The 19,444-nt window shown below is 42.2% G+C and overlaps 2 protein-coding genes across 2 annotated transcripts in view; one reads left to right on the top strand and one right to left on the bottom strand.

Moving 5' to 3' along the window:
* The first annotated feature begins 3,175 nt into the window (after positions 1–3,175).
* PPP2CA (protein phosphatase 2 catalytic subunit alpha) lies at positions 3,176–18,394 on the top strand. The gene is made up of 7 exons (XM_058034559.1): positions 3,176–3,396; positions 14,136–14,345; positions 14,823–14,996; positions 15,173–15,262; positions 15,552–15,713; positions 16,452–16,570; positions 17,367–18,394. The coding sequence occupies exons 1-7, from the start codon at positions 3,295–3,297 to the stop codon at positions 17,437–17,439; spliced, it is 930 nt and encodes a 309-aa protein (XP_057890542.1). The 5' UTR covers positions 3,176–3,294; the 3' UTR covers positions 17,440–18,394.
* TCF7 (transcription factor 7) overlaps positions 15,923–19,444 on the bottom strand; it is a 96,123-nt gene continuing 92,601 nt past the window's right edge. The window contains exon 12 of the transcript XR_009115266.1: positions 15,923–15,935. The gene's annotated coding sequence lies outside the window, so the exon portion shown is untranslated. The remainder of the gene's footprint in view (positions 15,936–19,444) is intronic.

A 19,444-nucleotide genomic window follows, 5' to 3' on the forward strand; every position in this document is an offset into this window, starting at 1 on the left:
GGACATGCATTGATGGATAATTTAGAATCACTAAAATATTCAGAGAGAGTCAAGTGTGAAGAAACCAATTTACGTGTTCCTTACTCTACAATGCTAAGTTGACAATACGTTGTGTAGTTGGACGGTGTGATATAAATCTACATAAATCTGCATTTAAACACTGATGTCTCATAGTACAATGGAAATGTTGGTGTTACTGATAAGATTATTGCAGTTGCTGACACCCTGGTCCATGAGTTTCAATTAATTTCAGACTAGTACAGAATGAGTTGGCACTATAGGCTAGCCTGAATGACCCAGAGCTGCATGTGTGCAAACACAAGCGCAGTCAGCCTGACCAGTTCACCTCTCCCCAGAATACCACACATGTGACACATTGGTCCCTGACTCAGGTGTCAGCACAGCAGTGTGGCCTCCATACCCCTGACTCACCGGGGCAGCCTCACCCAGACAGCTCCCCAGGTACAAACCACACACATGCCTGGCATATATTCACATACTAAATACGATTTATTACTGCCATCTCACAGGTTACAGTTTAATCTTACTGTGTATCTGAAGCCCTGACAAACACCCAATTTATGCAACACAGCACGTATCCTTTCATTATTAATTCTCCTTTGAAGGCTCAGATAAATATCTAAGAAAAGCAACTGTGATTCTCTAAACTATTGATTGTCATTCCCAAGTCAGAGAGAGGAAGGAGATCTGATTTCTGATTCACATATAGACAATTCAAAAGAGTACGAGGATAAAAACAGAGCAAATGCTTGGAATGGAGATGGAAACCAAAGCTTTCCCCTTCTCTGTGAGTGTCCAGATAATTGGATCCTGAATTTCCTCTGCAGAGTCCTGAATTCTCCTGCAGTGAGTGGCACAGCTTCAGCTTTCAGCAGCAAGCAGGGAGCACTGCATCACTGACCCCTTCCCAAGTGGAGTTTGTCTGAAAACGAGCTGTGACTGAGCCTTTTCAAACAAACGTTCCTTTCTTTACCACTACACTCCTGGGAACCAACAGTGGGGTTGGGAACCATCACAAGTGCTCTGAAGACAGCAGTGGTTGTTAATATGTGAGGTGTCCAGCCTGGTCCAGACTAGCTGGAAGAAACTTTAAACTTGGCTTGTTTGCCTACAAAACTGCAACTGAAATCCTGCCACATTTTACCTGGTAGGTGTGAGGAAAGCACAGCTTGTGTAGATGGTTTGCAGTGTGATCCTCAAACATGTAACTATGCCAGAAAGTCAACAGTTATTAAAGAAAATGAACTTCAGCTTGGCAAATTACACAAGAGTTGATGTTATTGTTTCATATTCTTTGCATATATTTGCTCAAGACCGTTTTGGGAAGATGTGCTACAGAATGAATTCTTGAAACCTATCACTTCTCAATGAATGGTACTTTTCCTTCTACAACTTTAAGCACAAAACTAAGGTCATCTGAAGATGGGAACCTGTGTAAGAATGGCCAAGTTATTTTGGAAGATAAACAAAACCTAAGTCAGGCAACTCAAACCAACTTGTCTAGCAGGAGAGTATGACATCAAGAAACCGAGACTGACCCATGAAAGCAAACATTCCTCGCTCCTTGCTCACTATGGAATTCTTAATTTCCTTCAATAGTAGGCAAAGAATTTAACAAGTCAGACTCCGTATTGGGCAAGTGATGACCAAGACAATTAATACAAATTAACTAGGAAAAGTCATTGTGCCCTCTTGAAATTAACAAATCAATATTTTATCAACATTTTGACCCATTTAAGTGAAAAAATATTAAACTGATAATTTCATGCCTTTTGTAAGTTATTTAGGAGAAATCTTCCTCTATAATTTAAGATGCAGATTGCAATAAAATACATAATTCATTAGAAATTGGTTCTGCATATTTCCTCTATTCTTTTTTATTGCAAGTTATCAGTGTCTTACTGACATGTTTTCCCTTAGGTAGCAAGTGTCTGAGCACAGTAAGATAGCTGAGGTCACCACTAGTTTCCTGAAAAAATACCACCTTCCTGAAAGTTTCCTGAAAGGTCCACCATTAATTTCCTTTACTGAATACTTACACTGCACTTCATGCATTACTTCTGTCTAAAAAGGTCATAATAAACTGTGGACTTCCACAAACTCATTCAGTATAAATTGTTTAAAGAAATCCAGCACAGCCTTTTTAACCTCAGCACTACCTGGTGGTACAATTAAGATAATGTTTAATGCCCATGATTTAGAACCGAAAAGCTTTATTTCAAAGTACCCAACACCAGCAAGCACCCCCCACTTCTCTGACAGGCACGGTAACGGGGCTCAGCATCACGGAACGGCTCGTGTTGGGATGGAGCTCTGAGATCCCCAGTCCGACCATCGGCCAGGGCCGGGTCCCCCGGAGCAATGACACAGGGACGTGTCCAGGGCGGTTCTGAAAGCCGCCAGAGAGGAAAACTCCACGTCCTCTCTGGGCAGCCCGTTCCAGTGCTTTGCTACCCACAATGTGAAGTTCTTTCTCGTGTGGTGGTGGAACTTTTTGTGTTTTACTTTACGGCGAGTGCTCCTCGTCCCGTCACTGCAAAGACCCCGGCACCAGCCTCGGGGACACCTACATGCATTAATTGCAGGGAGAATCACAAACACTGCGGAGCGACACAAAGCCCCTGCAAACATCGTCTCCCAACCCCACAGCAGGCACTTCGCAGGCGAGGACCCTGCCCAGCCTGTGCCCCCGAGGAGCCGGCGCTCAGCAGCTGGCACAGGAGAGGCTGGCACCGCCATGCCGGCCACCCCTCACGGCAGAGCTCTGTTTCCCGCCTCACGGCTGCGACCGGGCGGGGCTGAGCCGCGCCCCTCAAACGGACCCCGGCATGGGGAGAGCGCCAGCCCCCAGGGGTTCGGGAGAAGACCCGGGAAGGAGGACCGGGACGAAGCACAGCCACCCCGCGCTCCCGGGGCAGACAGGCAGGCGGGCATGGCGGGCGCGCTTGGTGCCCTCACCCGCCCCCTCCCCTCAGAGCGCACTCGCGGCCCCGCCCGGGTGCCGCGCAAGCGCCCTCAGCTCCCGCGGCGTCCCCCTCCCCGCGGTGGGGCCGGGGCGGTGACGTCAGCAGCGGCGGCCATTACACGGTGCGGAGCGAGGAGCGGCAGCGCTGCCGCAGCCGGAGCGCCCCGGGCCGCCCTCTCCCCGCGCCCGCCCGCCCGCCCTGACGCGTCGCGGCCGCCGCCGCTGTGGGGAGCGCGGATCGCAGGGGCCCGCAGGGCGGTGCGGCAGCAGCAGCCGGTGAGGACGAGGAGGAGGAGGGGGAGAGCGGGATGGAGGAGAAGGTCTTCACCAAGGAGCTCGACCAGTGGGTGGAGCAGCTCAACGAGTGCAAGCAGCTGTCCGAGGGGCAGGTGAAGAGCCTCTGCGAGAAGGTGAGGAGCGAGGGGCTGCGGGCGGCGGCGGGGCCGGGCAGGGCGCTGCGGGCGGGGCGGTGCCGCTCGGGCGGGCGGGCGCGGGGCCTCGGGCGGGCCGGGGGCTTGGCGCGGCCCGGCGGGGGGAGCGGGCCGGGAGCCGGGGCCGGGCGAGCCGCGGCCCCTCGGCTGTGCTGGAGCCTCGGCTCCGCCTCCCGCCTGCTCAGCGCCTCCTAAAATGGCGCCGCGGCCGCGATGGATCCTCGGGAGAGACCCCCGAGAGACCCCCCTGGTTACAATGTTAAATCAAACCCCCAAAGCCTGAGCTATTATAATGAAAAGAAAGGCTTCTGTTAGGTGCTTGGAAATCACACGCGGTAAAGAGCTGCTGCTTTGATTTATTTCTTGTATTTTTCGTGATACGAATAAGCGCAGACGCCTTTATAGCTAATTGAAGGATAAATTAGCTTTGGGGCTTTGGTTTCTCTCAATAAGGTTCTGGGTTTCATGAAATTCACAGGATAAACATTCGAGTTCCTATATAACTGCATATTTTTATGGTGTTGGTTTGAGACGTGGATATTACAGGGCAATGTGTTGCTTGAGACATTCATAGCTTAGAAAGGTTGTAAAGCCAACCCAGGACGGATTGTGGTTTGGAAATTCGGGAAAATTTTGTTCTGGTAGCATCCAGAGGCATTTTCCACTTGACTTTAATTCTGGATGTAGTCTCATAGCTGAGGGTTGTTGGTGGTAGTGGCTCTTTTTTATTTTTTTTTTTTTAGTTACTGATGGTTTTATGTATTTCTTTCTAGACTGAAAGATGAAATATTTGTGAATTTCTTGGGAACTGGATATTAAGGAATAAATGAAGTTATGGATGTACTGGCTTCTAAAGAAGCCTATGTACTTGCCACAAAAAGTCCCTAGAATATTTTAAAATAGGACTCATGCTTTCAAATACTACATCAGGTTGTTTTGGAAGCAATTTTTTTAGAGGACTGTCTATGAACTTAATAAAGAACTTGCAGTGATTTTGGCCAGACTGGCTCTTGCTCCAGTACAGATTTTAGTTCACTTGTATTCCAGCCACTCACCACTGTTTCCATTTGATCCAGGCTGTGTATTTTAAAGGCTGTTGCAAGCAGGCAGTGTCACTGCCTGGCTGTGTCCATGTGCCTCTCCAATGACGGCAGTGCAGCTTCTTCCTTGCAGTGCTTTATGTGAGAGGCAGGTGCTTCACTTGCCATGTTTGTGAACTGATGGGTGCTGGGTCCTGAGTCCCACAGAGTGGGTGCATGTGGGGCTGTATGGTAACGTGCAGGACTACGAGGGAGGTGGAATGTACAAAAAGCTTTATGTATATTGGGGTTTTGGTTCAGTGAGAAGCAGGCATGCCACTAGAAATTCCTCACAGAAGATACAGTCCCAGTCATCAGTGTTGCACAAGATGACATTTTCATTTTTTCCCAGTGAAGAATAGAAATGAGCTGTATTTATGGATAAACGTGTAATGCTCATCAGGATAATGGTAAAGGAAAAAAGAAAAGAAAACTTTGTGTCTGACTACCGTGTGTTGAGATGAGAGACCATGAGAATGGCAGATTTCTTTTCCACAATCCCAGTATTATTTAGCAGGAGCCTTCCTGTTGGCTGGGCTGGCTCTGGGGGAGCTCTGGGTGGGGTGACAATTCTGTGTATGGTCAGCACTGTGCAGAGTTCAGCCACAGGGTGCTGATGTTAGGGAAAGTTCATTTGTTGCTGATAACTACAGGTGGATTTACTTGGACTTTCTGCTAAGAGTAGTTCAGTTTCTTCATGCTTGGTGATGGAGGGCATTGGAAATAGGCCCTTGAACTCTTGAGTTTTCCATCTTCTTGTCTCTGTTGTGTTCATGGAAGTGAGGTGAGAGCTCAGTTCTGTACCTTTGTGCTGAGGGACAGCACCTGCTTTAATGGGTTTCCATGTTCCCAGCACTGACTTTGAGAAACCTCACTGGCTTGTTCTTTGTTTGGAATGTTTGAGTAGTTTTGTGGACGTAATCACATCATGATTAGCTTAAGGACGTGCTGAAATGCAGCTATTGTTCCAAAGGACAGATAAAGACCCTACTAGGTGTAAAGTGTTGTTCTTCACCACATTGAATTGCAGCTAGGGCTAGTTAAAATAAACGATTTTTAAAAATTAAGGGCTTTTCCTGATACCACTGTTTGATTGGATGATCTCCCTGACAAGTATTTCTTGATCTGCTGGGTCTTCATGTGTGCAGACTGGTGCCTGTCTAATAAGAATAAGCCTGAGGGCTCTCTTGTATTTCAGTATTGATACCTGAAGAACTCAACAGCTTTTTGTGAACATGATAATTGTGTGGCCATTTGTGCATCCCAGTTACTTTCTTGGTGTGTCTTTCAGTGAGCCTGGTTACCTGGGTGATGGTGGTGGTGGGAACTGGGCAGAAACATCTTCGATGTCTAGAAGTAATTTGTAACCATGAATAATACATTATACTTTCACAAATGATTTGAAATAATCAACCTCTGAGTGGCAGTTAAATTATTCTGGGCTTGGTACGTGCTGTGTGTTTAATGCTCCATCAGTTGAGTGACCCATTGTGCTTTGCTTCAGCATTTGAGAAGTGCAGGTTCTAAAGAAGTGCTCAGAATACACCCAGTCCAGTTACTGGTCCGTGTCAGCTGTGTTTGTCCTGTTAGTGCTGGATTGTTTATTGGCAGAGGTGAAAGGAAGTCCTTTATTGCCAGGTGAGAGTTTTTCCACTGGCCATATTGAATGGAAGGATGCTGGTTTAGTTTCTTTCTCATACTTTGTGACAGTGGAGGGAAATGTTCTTGTCTCCTCTGTGTATAGATGTCCTTTATTACAGGAACTGGGGGTGTGGCACATTGCTCAGCCTAAAATTGCACAGAGGAATGAGGTGAATTTTTGGGTAGAGTTTGCTTTGGTTGTTGCAGAAAGTATCTAGTGCAGGTGCAGGCAGAGGTGTCAGAGCCACTCCCTCAAGAGCACTATTCTGTAATTTAGTGAGTTTGAGTGTGGCATCTCCAGTTTTTGGAGAGAAGGAAGAGTATTTGTTCTTATATACTGTATAAAGCATTTCAGGGTTCTTGAATTGCTTGTGAAATACTTTGAATAGATAGTGCTGCTAGCCAAAATATTTTAAACTAAGTGAAGGGCTGCATTCAAGAAACCTTGATTCAAGGTTTGACTCCTGCAGTTGTTGATCTGTAGCAGTGGTGTTGGTTACATTTGCTTTTTGATTTGTCACCATTGCTAATTTTTGCAGTGTAAATGTGTTTCTGTGCTGTTCTCTGGTATGTACCTTGTTCATGGTGTATTTTTCTAATTTTTTTTCCTGTTGTAGAATTTTCTATTTAACATCTGATCTGCCAAATTGGATGTTCTGTAACCAAAAGTTACCCGCTGCAGCTGTGTGAGTTATGCAAACTCATTTTGCTTATGTTGAGTGACTTAATTCTGAGAGGACATTTCTGATGAAGCTTTCTTTTGGGTCAAAAAATGCCTGTGCAGTCAAAGTTCAGTTCCTGTAATACATCAGACTTACATGTTGTGTGGATCTCACTCCTGTGTTTTAAGCTGAGCTGTCTGTCCAACCTCTTTTTCTGATGTCCCCTTCTGCTTCCTACATTCCGTTCTGTTCAGGAGTTCCCTTTCTAAGCTGATTCTTTTGGCCAGAAGTGGATGTTTTAAACTGTTTCCAGCTGCATTTGCAGGGGCTTTTCCACTAGCTAGCTTTTGCATTCCTATATCCATCATGTATAACTAACTATTCTTCAGACTAAGATGGTTGTGAACATTAATGTTCCTGTCTGAACTTGCTGTAAATCAGCCAAGAAACCTGCCCCAGCAGAATTGCCAGGTGCTGAGTGTGGTGTGCCCTGTGTGGGGGGCTGTGCATTGGGCAGGTGCTGTGTTCCCCTGGCACAGGAGGAATGTGCAGCGTTGCAGTTCTGCCGTGCCAGTGCCCTGGCTTCTGGATTCTGTAGCCAGGGAGCTGCTGCCAGGGGCAGGAGGGCCCTCAGCAGCTGTTCCTGGGCTCTGGGAGACCAGAGGGGTTCAGGGCTCCTTTGCTGCTCTGTTGAACATCCCAAGGGATCAAGTCATTGGTGGTGCCATGTAGTTTCTCCTTCTGTGTCTGAGAGTTCCAAGTGTAGTGTACAAAGCCTTTTGTAATGTTTAAATTACTGGTTTAGATTGTTCTTGAACACTTAAAAAAATTGTTTGATGCCCAGTGTTCTGATTTGTTGTGGGGTTTTGTTTCCTAGTGGTTTGTTTTTTTTGGTTGTTTCATTTTGTTTGTTTTCTGTTACAGTTGATAATGAAAAATGGAAATTGTCTCTTTCACAGAAGGCATTTGAAGAGTCAGCCTAGCCAGCCTTCTCACCTTGTCTGGATTCACATACAACATCTTGATGTGCATATAGAAATTTAGTCTTGAACGTGCCAGTGATTGTACCATCAGCAGCTTTCTGGGTTTGCTTTTTTTTCAATTCTAGTAAATTCTGTAAAAATGGAGTTGTGCTAGCAGTGAGATGTTTGGCTTTGGGTTTTTGCTTTTTAGTTGCGATATTATTTGTGATTAAGTAGCAGTGAAAGATACTTGTGTTGTTCTAGGCATAGTTTAAGCTAACAGTCGGAAGCACTCCCAATTCAGAGCAAATTCCTACTTGAGTTCTGCCAGTTTGAGGCTGAAGACCTGGACAGGGCTGCAGGACTGATGTCCACTCCAAATCTCCCTGTGCTGAGGCTGTTGCCTCCTCAGATGTGATGACAGTGCTGCTCTGTGATTGCTTCTGAGCCATTTCCAGTTACTCATCTGGGTTGCCTTCCCCAGCACAAAACCCAGACCTGTCTGGCTGTGTCTGACCTTGTACAGCAGATCTGTGTGAGGAGAATCACAGGAGCAGGGATTGAGTTTACACTCTGGTTAGGGACCCTTGAACACTACCCTGTATTCAGTAATGCTGTTCTTTTCTTTCAGGTAGTGTATACTACACTGGAAAAAGTTTATTCCTGACTAAGGAGTGAGTACTAGATCTCAGTTACTCACTAGGTCTCCAGTATTTCTGCTGAGTATTTTGAAAATGCCTTCCAGTTCGGATGTTTCTGGTTTGCTGGTTGGTTCTAAACTCTTTTCTTGAGGTTTGACCTGCCATCCTCCAGCTGGTGTCCTGAACTGTAGCATCACTGTGCCAAGCTGTGTTGGAGTTACTGGAACAAAAGGGTTGAGAATTTTCTGAGTTCATTGCATGCAGCTGGACTTGTTGATATCAGGCACAACTAGTTTGGGAATAGGTTTAGCCTATTTCTTTTTTTTTTAAGTGAATGTAATGATTCAGAATGAATACAGCTTGTTCTACAAGGAGGACTGAAAAACACCCCTGTAAGTGGTCAGCTCCCTGCATTGCTGTCATTGCTGTGCTCCTTGGAGCTCCATGAGGCAGGGAAGGCATAAGGGTTCCTGAGTTATTTCACTTATGTTTTTTAAAGAAGTTTTTCCTAGATTATTTTTCTTCAATTTAAAGTTAAAGATACTAAGATCTTCTGTATGAATGAAAATAATGGCACCGAGTTCTTTCAGAAGACCCTCTTCCTATCCTCGCTGCTTTTGTCAACTCCTGATTGATTAACAGCCTTTCCCCTTCTTCCAGCTTTGCCTCTGAGGGCAAGAATGCTGCTGAACTTTTCAGATGGAAATGGTGAGGGGACTATCAAGGTTTCAAATGCTGTCAGTCTTTTGTAATACAAAGGAAGGGAGGGTTATTTGGCAGAAGTTTGTTGCTTGCTTGTTTTCTTGTAGGCCTTCTAGAATTTACAGGCAATAAAGGATTGTCTTATTTTAATCTTACAGCAGTCCTGGCATTGGGATTGCTCTTTTGGTTGGCTGATATCTTCTATTTAAACGGGTCTGTCTTCTCACTGAACAGAAGAGATTGGAAATGGAGGTGTAGGTGCTAGCCACAAATCCAGAGAGAAAGCAGATGCATCAACTTCTGTCCTGGCAAGAGTATTTTGCTGCTCACTATTTCTATGTGGATGGAAATCCTGGTTTTACTTTGGAATACTAAATAATTAAATGTTGATGGGGAGCTTTGTATTTTAATTTTGTTCCTACTTACACATTCACACTGAACTCCTTAGTGGATTGCATAAATCAGTTTCCTATTTGTGTCATGTGTAATCTGACTGCCATGCCTCCTTCATTCACAGCAGGGTGTTGTTGGAGGCTTCATTTATCTAGTTTTGTTTAAAATGTCAGTGAATTAAAACACCTTTTGCTTTTAAAAAATAAGCCCATCTTTTGTCTGAACCTGCTCTTTCCTCCTCTTGTGAGGAGTGGGGAAATGTTTAAATTGAAAAGCATTGACTCTGCAGAAGAATTGCTGACTGTAATGGATGACTTTGCTTGGAACTGGAACCTTTTCCAGGTCATGATGGAACAGCTGAAGCCAGTATTCATCCCAATTAGCTGATCATTGTGCCTTTAGTCACATCCTGTGCACCTTGGTGACAGGAAATTATGGGTGTGGTTGAAGTCTTCAATCTCATCAAAATATCTTTATGGTAACTACAAACAACTATTGCTTGGTTCCAGTGGGTGCTTGTCATGACACACTTTGCTGGACAGCATGGTGGGCTCAGGTGTGAGCTCTGGTCTGCCAAGAATGACATTTTACCATCTGCAGCCTGACTTTGGGGCTGTGGTGTCTAACCAGAATAATGGTTGTATTTTCTTGACTGAGTTAGTAGTGGTAATCTTTTGATGACTGGTTCATAGTGCTGCTTCAAGCATTGATTTACAATTCTACACAGATACAGTGATGTTTACTCTTTGGTTTGGGTCTTATTTACTGCTGTGTGCCCCAGAGTTTCTCGTGGTAGATAATTGGGCTGACTTGTCAGAGCTCATGCTAGAATGTAGGGACCTAACAAGGGGTCAGAGTAATTAAGAAAGATCTGGCATATTCTGGAAACACAGAGGAATTTGGGTACAGATTAATTCAGAGGATTTTGTAGAAGTGGATCACTGGAAATTATTTCTGTAGACAAAGTTGATGATGCACACTGCTCATGAGGGAAGCTTGCATATCCTCAGCACAGAGTGAGTTGAGGAACTAAAATAGGTGGATTATGGCTTTTATGGCACTCGACTCTGAGCCCTAATTTGTGGCATATAGGATAAAAAGATTTGGAGGGAGCAGGGGAGATAAGAGCTACATCTGCATGCATACAACCTGTGCATCTCATTAAATAAACTGAGGATCTGAAAATCCTATGGTAGTGACTTTAATTGTCATCTTTTTCAAAATTCTTATCTATGGCAGTTCATACACTTGGATCTTGTGCTGTCTGAAAACAGTGAGGCTGATATTTGTGTTTTGAGACCAACACCTTGCAGAGATGTGCTTTGTAACAGAGCCACCAGAACAGCTTGGTGCTGTTCAGCTGTTCACATGATGTGCAGCAGGCCAGGAATGGTTTAATTCTTAAGTACTAGTTGAGTTTTTATGCAGTGCTGCTCTTTTTATAGTAAAGTGAAAATTGGTTGTTTTCTTGTGTGTTTAAACTAATATTGGTTTTATTCTTGTTAAGTTTTGGGATTGTACAAGTTTTCACTTTACAGAGAAATGACTGAGTAAGCCAGTATCAAGTCAGATGAATTCCAGTCATTATGACTAAGCTGAAATGTATTTGATACTTACTGCTTATTGTTTGAACTTTGAGATTGTTCTGAGTAAAATATATGACTTTCCACCTCAGCAGTAGTGTTTGAGAGCATTGCACTTGGTTCTTCTTACACTCTTCTCATATAACTGTCTCAGAGCTGTTTGTTGTCTTTGACTTCATTGGTAATTGGGGTAAAATTAGCATTTATCAGCTTGAAGTAATGTGTTCTTTGCAGTCTTATTCTGTATGTGTTTGCACTTTATTTTGAAATTTGAGAGTGTAGTGCTGAAAAAATAATTAAACTGATTCAGAGGCAGAGTTTTACAACTGTAATCTGGTAGGTTGTTGATAACAAGTTTTTGCTTAAGTATCCTGCACCACAGAAGTTTGACTTGTGGTGGTATTCTATGTGAAAAAGATTAAGTGTTGGAGGTGTAGAGAAGTTCAGGGCTGTCTTAATAGTAGGAATTGTTGAGAACTGAAAAAAGGCAGAGATACAAAAGAATTAATAGGTGCTCAAGAAAATCTGATGATGAATTTTATCATTGTTTTTCCTGATGATAGTCAGTGAAGCCTGGATGTTTCAAAATGTTGATGTCAAAACACTGCATTGTTGCACTGTTGTCCTTTGAGGCAATAGGTCCCAGGGTGTTTGAAGTTCAGGCTGTGGTGTGTGTGTGTCTTTCCCAGTTCTCCTTTGTCAGATGGTTGGATCAGGGAGTTTCCTGCCTTCTGCTGAAGAGCTCTGCTGCTCCTCTCCCTGAGGAAGTGTAGGAGAGCTGTTGATGGGAAGTCCATCTGTTGGAGAGGGAGTTGGGTAGGGGGAGTGAGCAGCACCTTTAAGAATCAGTAAAAAGAGGGAGTGGAACCAGGTGGAGTTGCTGTGTGAGATCCAGTGCAAGGTCAGGAGCACAGATCCTGCAGGAGTAGTATCAGTGATCACAATTTGATATTGTGAAATTGTAGTGTTAAATGTACTGTTGTCTTACCAACTTGTGTTTGTATTGTGTTATGGTATATTAAAATTGCTTTTTTTTAACTTTACCTTTTAATAGGAATTTATTTGGGGGATAGTAGACTGCTGGTTGGTGGCTTGCTTTCAGGATGTTATTTTTTTCTACCTTCAGCTTTGCTGAAGCTCTTTTATAGAGCTGAGTGTTTAAGCACTGTGCCACTTCCAATACTGTGGGACAGAAGACTGTCAATGAACTAAACAGTTCATAACACAGTGTTGCATGAAAGTGCTTTTAAAACATGGAAATGTTGGAATCCCTGCACCAGCATTCCTCCACTGCAGGATTTAAACAGAGGTTGCTGTTCTGCAGATTGACCTGGAACAGTCTTTTCCCATCAGAGTAGCTGTCTGACTTCTCTGTGCTTGGTCATGTGTGTATCTGAGTGATTTAATATTTCAGAAACTGAGGATGCAACACCTCCATTGCTGAGAACTCTGCCATTCTCAGCACAAACACTGCATACCTTTGATGAAAAATGAATGCTGCATTCTTTGTGCAGTGCTTCAAGTGTGCTAAGGAAATCCAGTGATAGAAACATTCTCATTACAGAGTAAGTTTTTTATATATATATATATTGAAGTGCTGTAAGCATCTCTGATGTTCTGTCTAAAGGAGAACTAAGCTGGCTAATGCTTCTGAATGTAGGAGAGTATTAGAAGAGGCTAAAGCTGTTAAAACACCTTCAAAACATCCGGTGAGTGTCACTGCATTAAAATTAACTCAAGTCAGGCTATCTTAAAATACATCTGCACTTTAAGCATTGACCACAAGCCAGGAATGACCTATCTTTAGTACTGGGCACAGTGCAAGTGGAAACTGTCATGTGAGACTGACTTTTATGTAAATGCAATGTCTGCAGAGTGACGTCTAAAGCTTTGTGTTGTGCAGGGTGCTTAGCCATGCTGTATTTTTGCATTTCTTTGCAGTGAAACATTGAATTTCATGAGTTTCCATCATTAAACTTAGGTGTTGCTTCTGTTTGAAGTGGTGACCATGGTGGTCAGCCAGGATGGTGTGTGGGACAGTGACACCACTTTTGGGTGGGAGTGTCAGCCGCTTTCTTGTAGACAACTTGGGTTATAGAACAGAATATAATTTTTATGTATTTTCTTGTAATTGTGTTAATGAGGTAAAAAAGGATCCTGTTTGAATAGGAGCATTGACACTTGAAAAAGAGGGAAGTCTTGGTAGATGGTAACTAGTAAACTTGTTACTATTTATATTTCTAATAGCTTCTAGATTTAACAAATCATTGTGGCATGTGTCTGGTGACTGTTCTGAGAACAAACTGTAACCACTGTCTTGCATTATTTCAGAATTACCTTTCTGGTGCTATATTTAGCCTGTGCTTCTTCATACAAATTACCTTTGTCTGCAACTTTTATATACACAATGTTTTTGGGAAAAAATGTTGATTACAGACATCTTAGCCAGTTTTGGTTTATGAAGACACAGCTTGATGTTATTAGTCTGTGTTTAATCACAAAACTTGTTGAGAGAACTCGCACAGGTAATGGCTCTGTAATTGCTGGTGCCTGTAGATGTTTGTTCTCATTCTGCTTCATGCAGGAGCCCCTGCCTTTGCAGGTGGGTTGAAGATGTTTGTACAGGTGAGTGCCAATGTACTGAAGTGTTTTGGCTGTGTCTGAGTTTGGGCTGTTGGAAGTAAGATGTTGGCAGGATTTTTAGATTTCCATTTTTCAAAATACTTGAAAACTTTTAAAGTTCCAGCAGTGATGGTGATTGTTCTATGCTTCACAGAACCATTTCTGTAGAAAGTCTGAAGTTTTGTTTCAGATGCTGTCCTCAAGGAGGAAAAGCAGCCGTGCAACTACTAATCACTAATACAAGGTTTCATAAGGTGAAATGCTGTTTTAATGGCATTTAAGTAAGGATAAACTTCTCCCTCAAGTGCTTCAGAGAAGGAAGGGACAAAAGCTCCTAAAGAGAGCAGGTAGCAGAGTTGGAAGTGGTGGCGTGTGCCTTGAATAAAAAGCTCTTCATAGACAAACTCACAGTTTGTGCTTTTTTGCTTTACAGGCTAAAGAAATTTTGACAAAAGAATCCAACGTACAAGAAGTGCGATGTCCTGTCACAGTCTGTGGAGATGTCCATGGACAATTTCACGACCTCATGGAACTTTTCAGAATTGGAGGCAAATCACCAGACACAAACTATTTGTTTATGGGGGACTATGTTGACAGAGGATATTATTCAGTCGAAACAGTCACATTGCTTGTAGCTCTTAAGGTAACTTTTCTCAGCTTTACAGTCTTGTATGAAATATATCATCACTGTCCTGACTGCACTTAATATCTGTTATGTTTTTCACTGCATTGGTACTAGAGCTACTGAAACTGACTTCTTGGCTTTTGTTGTTTTCTAAGTCACTTCTTAAAATTATAAAAATGTTCAGGTGCAAGCCTGAGCTTTATCTAAAATGAGTGTTTATTTTTACTTACCTGAGTAGCAATCTTTAAGAATTTGCTTGGAGAGATCAGCTTAATGCACAGGTATAGCAAAGTTCCTTAGTAATAATAAATACAAATTGTAATTAATCTCAAAAGTAATTGGCAGTTGAAGATTGGAATGAATGAGTCCTTTTTTCCCTTAAAGGTTATTATATAATCTTCAGAATGGTTTATTGTGTGGCAGGGCTTGAGGATTGCAAATTCTGTTCTGGGGAAAATTGCTCATAGGTGTGCTAAAATCAGCTCTTCTGTTTAGGTCCGTTACCGTGAACGCATCACAATTCTTCGAGGGAACCATGAAAGCAGGCAAATCACACAAGTTTATGGCTTCTATGATGAATGTTTAAGGAAATATGGAAACGCAAATGTTTGGAAATACTTCACAGACCTTTTTGATTACCTGCCTCTAACTGCCTTGGTGGATGGCCAGGTATGTTGACATTTGACCAAGTTGAGTGGTTTTGATTGTAAAGGGAGTTCTTAACATTGCATTCTGTCATTTCTCATCTTAAAGGGAATCTCATGCAGATTTTCTCATAATTTATTCAAAACTGTTCAAACTGCACTGATTAATGCAAAAAACTTAATGTTTCCTAACTCTTGCAGATTTTTTGTCTACATGGTGGCCTCTCTCCATCTATAGATACACTGGATCACATCAGAGCACTTGATCGTTTGCAGGAAGTTCCCCATGAGGTACTGAAAAATAATTTTCTAAGCCAATGAGATTGATGATTCAGCATGTATTGGGGGGTTAAGGTTGCAGGCTGAAAATGAAATTCAAATCAACTTAACAATATTAAAGGGCCTGTTGTCTTCCTGTTCTGGATTTTTAAAAGGAAAAATGAGGGGCATGTCCTTGCTTAAAGAAACAAACATATTTAGTGTCAAAGGGTTGTGCAGGGGTCGTGCAAGTATTTTTGGGTTTTGTTTGCTTTTGGTTCTTTGCACTTCCCCTCTGAAACATCATCTACATCTCTTGCAGGGTCCAATGTGTGACTTGCTATGGTCAGATCCAGATGATCGTGGTGGCTGGGGAATTTCTCCTCGAGGTGCAGGTTACACATTTGGACAGGATATTTCAGAAACCTTTAACCATGCTAATGGCCTTACGTTGGTTTCAAGAGCTCATCAGTTGGTAATGGAGGTGAGCAGGACATCCTGTGTGTTCAGACTTTGGGCTGTGTCCTTGGTCCATTTATTCCATGCTCTGTGTGTCAGAGATGTGCATTTGCTTCTGTGACAGGTGATGATCCAGCTAAGAGTATTCCAGAAACTTGACCTTGGCAGTATTCATATGCTACTAAAGAAATTTCACAGTGGAGTAACCTTTTTTTGGCCTTGTTTTCCTGAAAACTTACAGCAGTATCTCAAACCAGGCTTTGGTACTAGATGTGATTTCTGTGTAGATAAAAAGGTTTTTAAATATGTGTCTATTGGAAAAAAGGTGTAATTTTTCTTTTTAGATTGGATTTGTGCTTTTGTTCTTGGTCTCTGGTTATTCCTACCACTGCAGATTTTTAAATGTGTGTCTGGAGTCTGGTTTTGGTGATCACAGTTGAAACTTGAGTGGACTGTGTACTTCAGAATTGCTGTTTTAACTATTTAATGCTAATGCAATGGAGAAATATTGCTAGGTGGTTTGTTGTTTTTTTTTTTTTTAATACCTAGCTCATATTTGCTAGTAGGAAGCAAGCTATGAAAGCCAAAATTCCTTTTTACCCTTTTTCTCTAGAAGAGAAAAAAGATACAGCCTTAATCTTATTTAAAGTAACCCTGCAAATGCCACTGAGGGCTGTGCACATTAAAAGGTTGGTTTGTAGTCAGGTGGTTACATGGGCTACAGTAACTTGGTTATCTGAATTATTTTTTCCTTCCTCTCCAGGGGTACAACTGGTGCCATGATCGGAATGTAGTAACAATTTTCAGTGCTCCAAACTATTGTTACCGTTGTGGCAACCAGGCTGCAATTATGGAACTTGATGACACTCTAAAATACTCCTTGTAAGTATATGTAAAAATGAGAATTATGTTGCCTATGATTTAAGGATCCCATTTAATTATGTTCAAGTATGGGGTTTTTTCCTCTCTCTCTAAGCTTTTGGGAGGTGGAGTGAGTGTGGAATTGTTGGGTTAGTCACATTTAAAGTCTTGGGGTTAAGCCTCAGTTGCTGTTGAGATCTTCTTTGTCAGATTAAAGTGAGACTCCTCAATTTTGCTTTGTATAACTACCTGGATTTTAATGACTTGCTGTGTAGGGATGTGATTTGAGAGCAGGAGTAGTCTGTGGCATCTAAGGTAATGCCTTCCTGTCAGTCTTGGGCAGGAGACTTTTGGCACCTTTGAATTCTTCAGGTGTTGGGTGTCAGTCTTTAAACGAGATTTCTAATTAACTACTGCAGCAGCAACTTCACTAGTAAATGGGCAAAAGCACTGTGCATAATAGCTGGAGACTTTAACTTTTTGATAGATACAAATGTTCAACCACTTTGAGTCTTAAAGCTAAAATTAATTTCACGCTAAGAAGAATTTAAAATGCGATGGTTAAAAGTACATATTAACAGGAGTGGAAGAGTAGACTTAACTTGGTTGATGAAACTTGCAGAGACTCACTTGTGTTAAGCTAGTGCTCTGTAACTCCTGGCTAGAAGGTACCTGAGTGGAGGCTGAGCTCTCACTGCTAGAAAACTTAACTTGGTTGATGAAACTTGCAGAGACTCACTTGTGTTAAACCAGTGCTGTAACTCCTGGCTGGAGTAGCTGAGTGGAGGCTGAGCTCTCACTGTGTCTGTGCTCTCAGTTTGCAGTTCGACCCGGCGCCGCGCAGAGGTGAACCGCATGTTACTCGTCGCACCCCAGACTACTTCCTGTAAAGAGATTTTACACCTGTACAGTATTGCCATGAACCATATGTTGACCTAAAGGAAATGGGAAGAGCAACAGTAACTCCAAAGTGTCAGAAAATATTTAACATTCAAACTTTGTTTTCACATGGACCAAAAGACGTGCCATATTCAGTACAAAGCCTCTTGTCATCAACAACTGTGACCACTTTAGAATGAACCAGTTCATTGCATGCTGAAGCAACATTGTTGGTCAAGAAACCAGTTTCTGGCATAGCGCTATTTGTAGTTACTTTTGCTTTCTCTGAGAGACTGCAAATAATAAGATGTAGACATTAACACCTCGTGAATACATTTAACTTTCCATTTAGCTATAGCTTTATTCAGCATGACTGTAGATAAGGGTAGCAGCAAACAATCATTGAAGCTTAAAGAACATTTTTAAAATAAGTACCAAGGCCTCATATTTGTTCTGAAACTGTTTGTTTGTTTTATTTTCAGGGAATACTGTTTAATTTAATTGTATTGATTTTTTTTTTTGTCTGCACTCAGTTCCCTTTTCCACTCTGCCCTACCATATTGTCCCTTGTAATTGTCCAAGGATAGTGAATTACTTTGAACAGAACTGTTTTTTTCTGTAAAACAATGTTACTGCAGGACAGAGCTGCAGTGTTTTTCATAATAAACTTGTGAACTAAGTATGGAAAAATGTCAAAATTCTAATTGCATCTCAGGTCAACTGTGGTTTAATTAAACTAACATGTAGCTGGATGGGTTTTATAAACTTGCATAGAAATTTCCACCTTATAACTAACTAAAACTGAGGTGATTTGGAGTGTGCTGGAAAACTCTGACCTTCTGAATCCTGTCCCAGGAAGGTGCCTGGGTCTGTGTCTCACTTGCTGGTTACTCACATGTTGCTCTTTCCCTCTTGGTGCTCTACTGAAATACTCAGAAATGGAAGAATATAAGTTCACTTAACTGATTGCGTTGTGGCTTTATTTCAAGTGTAAATCTAAGTTTGAGTCATTTACAATGTAGGTGCTAATACTTTAAACCATTTTTCTGAAAAACTAAGAATAAAACCAGTTTTGTAAATATTAAAGGAAACAACTTGAAGTTTAGTGCTACGTGTATTTGCCCAGGCTTCCATTCTGAAAAACAGTGGTATGTGGTTTATGTTAACTTCTGTTTAAGTATTTCCTTTCTACTAACTTCCTCAAAGTTTGAACCCAAATCTGATGATTTGGTTCAAAGCAGAAATTCAAATGTTACGCCTTCTTAAGGCTTGTGTGTGAAACTTCTTGGGTACATCTAAAATCATGTACCTGGCTGTTGACTTAGTATAAGGTCTCTTAATATTCATATTGTTTGAGACTTTAAGTTTCTTGGGCGCAATGTAGATTCTGTAATAACATGGAGGCTTGTTTTTTAAACTGCTTGTTTCTAAGGGAACACACAGAAGTTTTGCAAATGTCCAACTCACCTGGAGGTCTAGTCCTAGACATGATTTTCTGAAAAGCTGGAGGACCACTTAATTCTTTAACTTGCAAAGAAGATGCTGCATTTCATCGAGCATTACTTCATTCCCTTTCAGAAAGGCTCAAGTCATTGCTTTTCCTTCAGCAAAATCTGAGCCTTGTCCTGTAGGTTGGGTTCCAAGTGGCTCCTGGAGACCTCAGTGCTGTAGTTTGATCTCTTACAGGAAGAAGTGCATGCTAAAAATAAGTGCATCTGAAGTGGCTTTTTTTAGTATATTGGGAGCTTTTGCTTTGATCACTATTAAAAAATCCTTTGCTGAGAGTAGTTCACGTTCCATTCCTGTCGCTTGTCTTTCTCTGTGTTTGTGTAGATGAGACTTTGTGCTTTCATTGACACCATTCCTTCAAGAGGAATGACTTTGCCCTATTTTCTGCTTTCCTTGTTGCTTCAATTGGTGTGACTCATCTGCTCTGGCAGGGAGCAGTCCTTTCCTTGCTTCAGTTTCTGTACACAAATCCAAGTGGTTAGTAAAGTCCATGGACAATGTTGGAGT

This window comes from Melospiza georgiana, chromosome 15 (assembly GCF_028018845.1).
Source record: "Melospiza georgiana isolate bMelGeo1 chromosome 15, bMelGeo1.pri, whole genome shotgun sequence".
NCBI classification, from domain to species: Eukaryota; Metazoa; Chordata; class Aves; order Passeriformes; family Passerellidae; genus Melospiza; species Melospiza georgiana.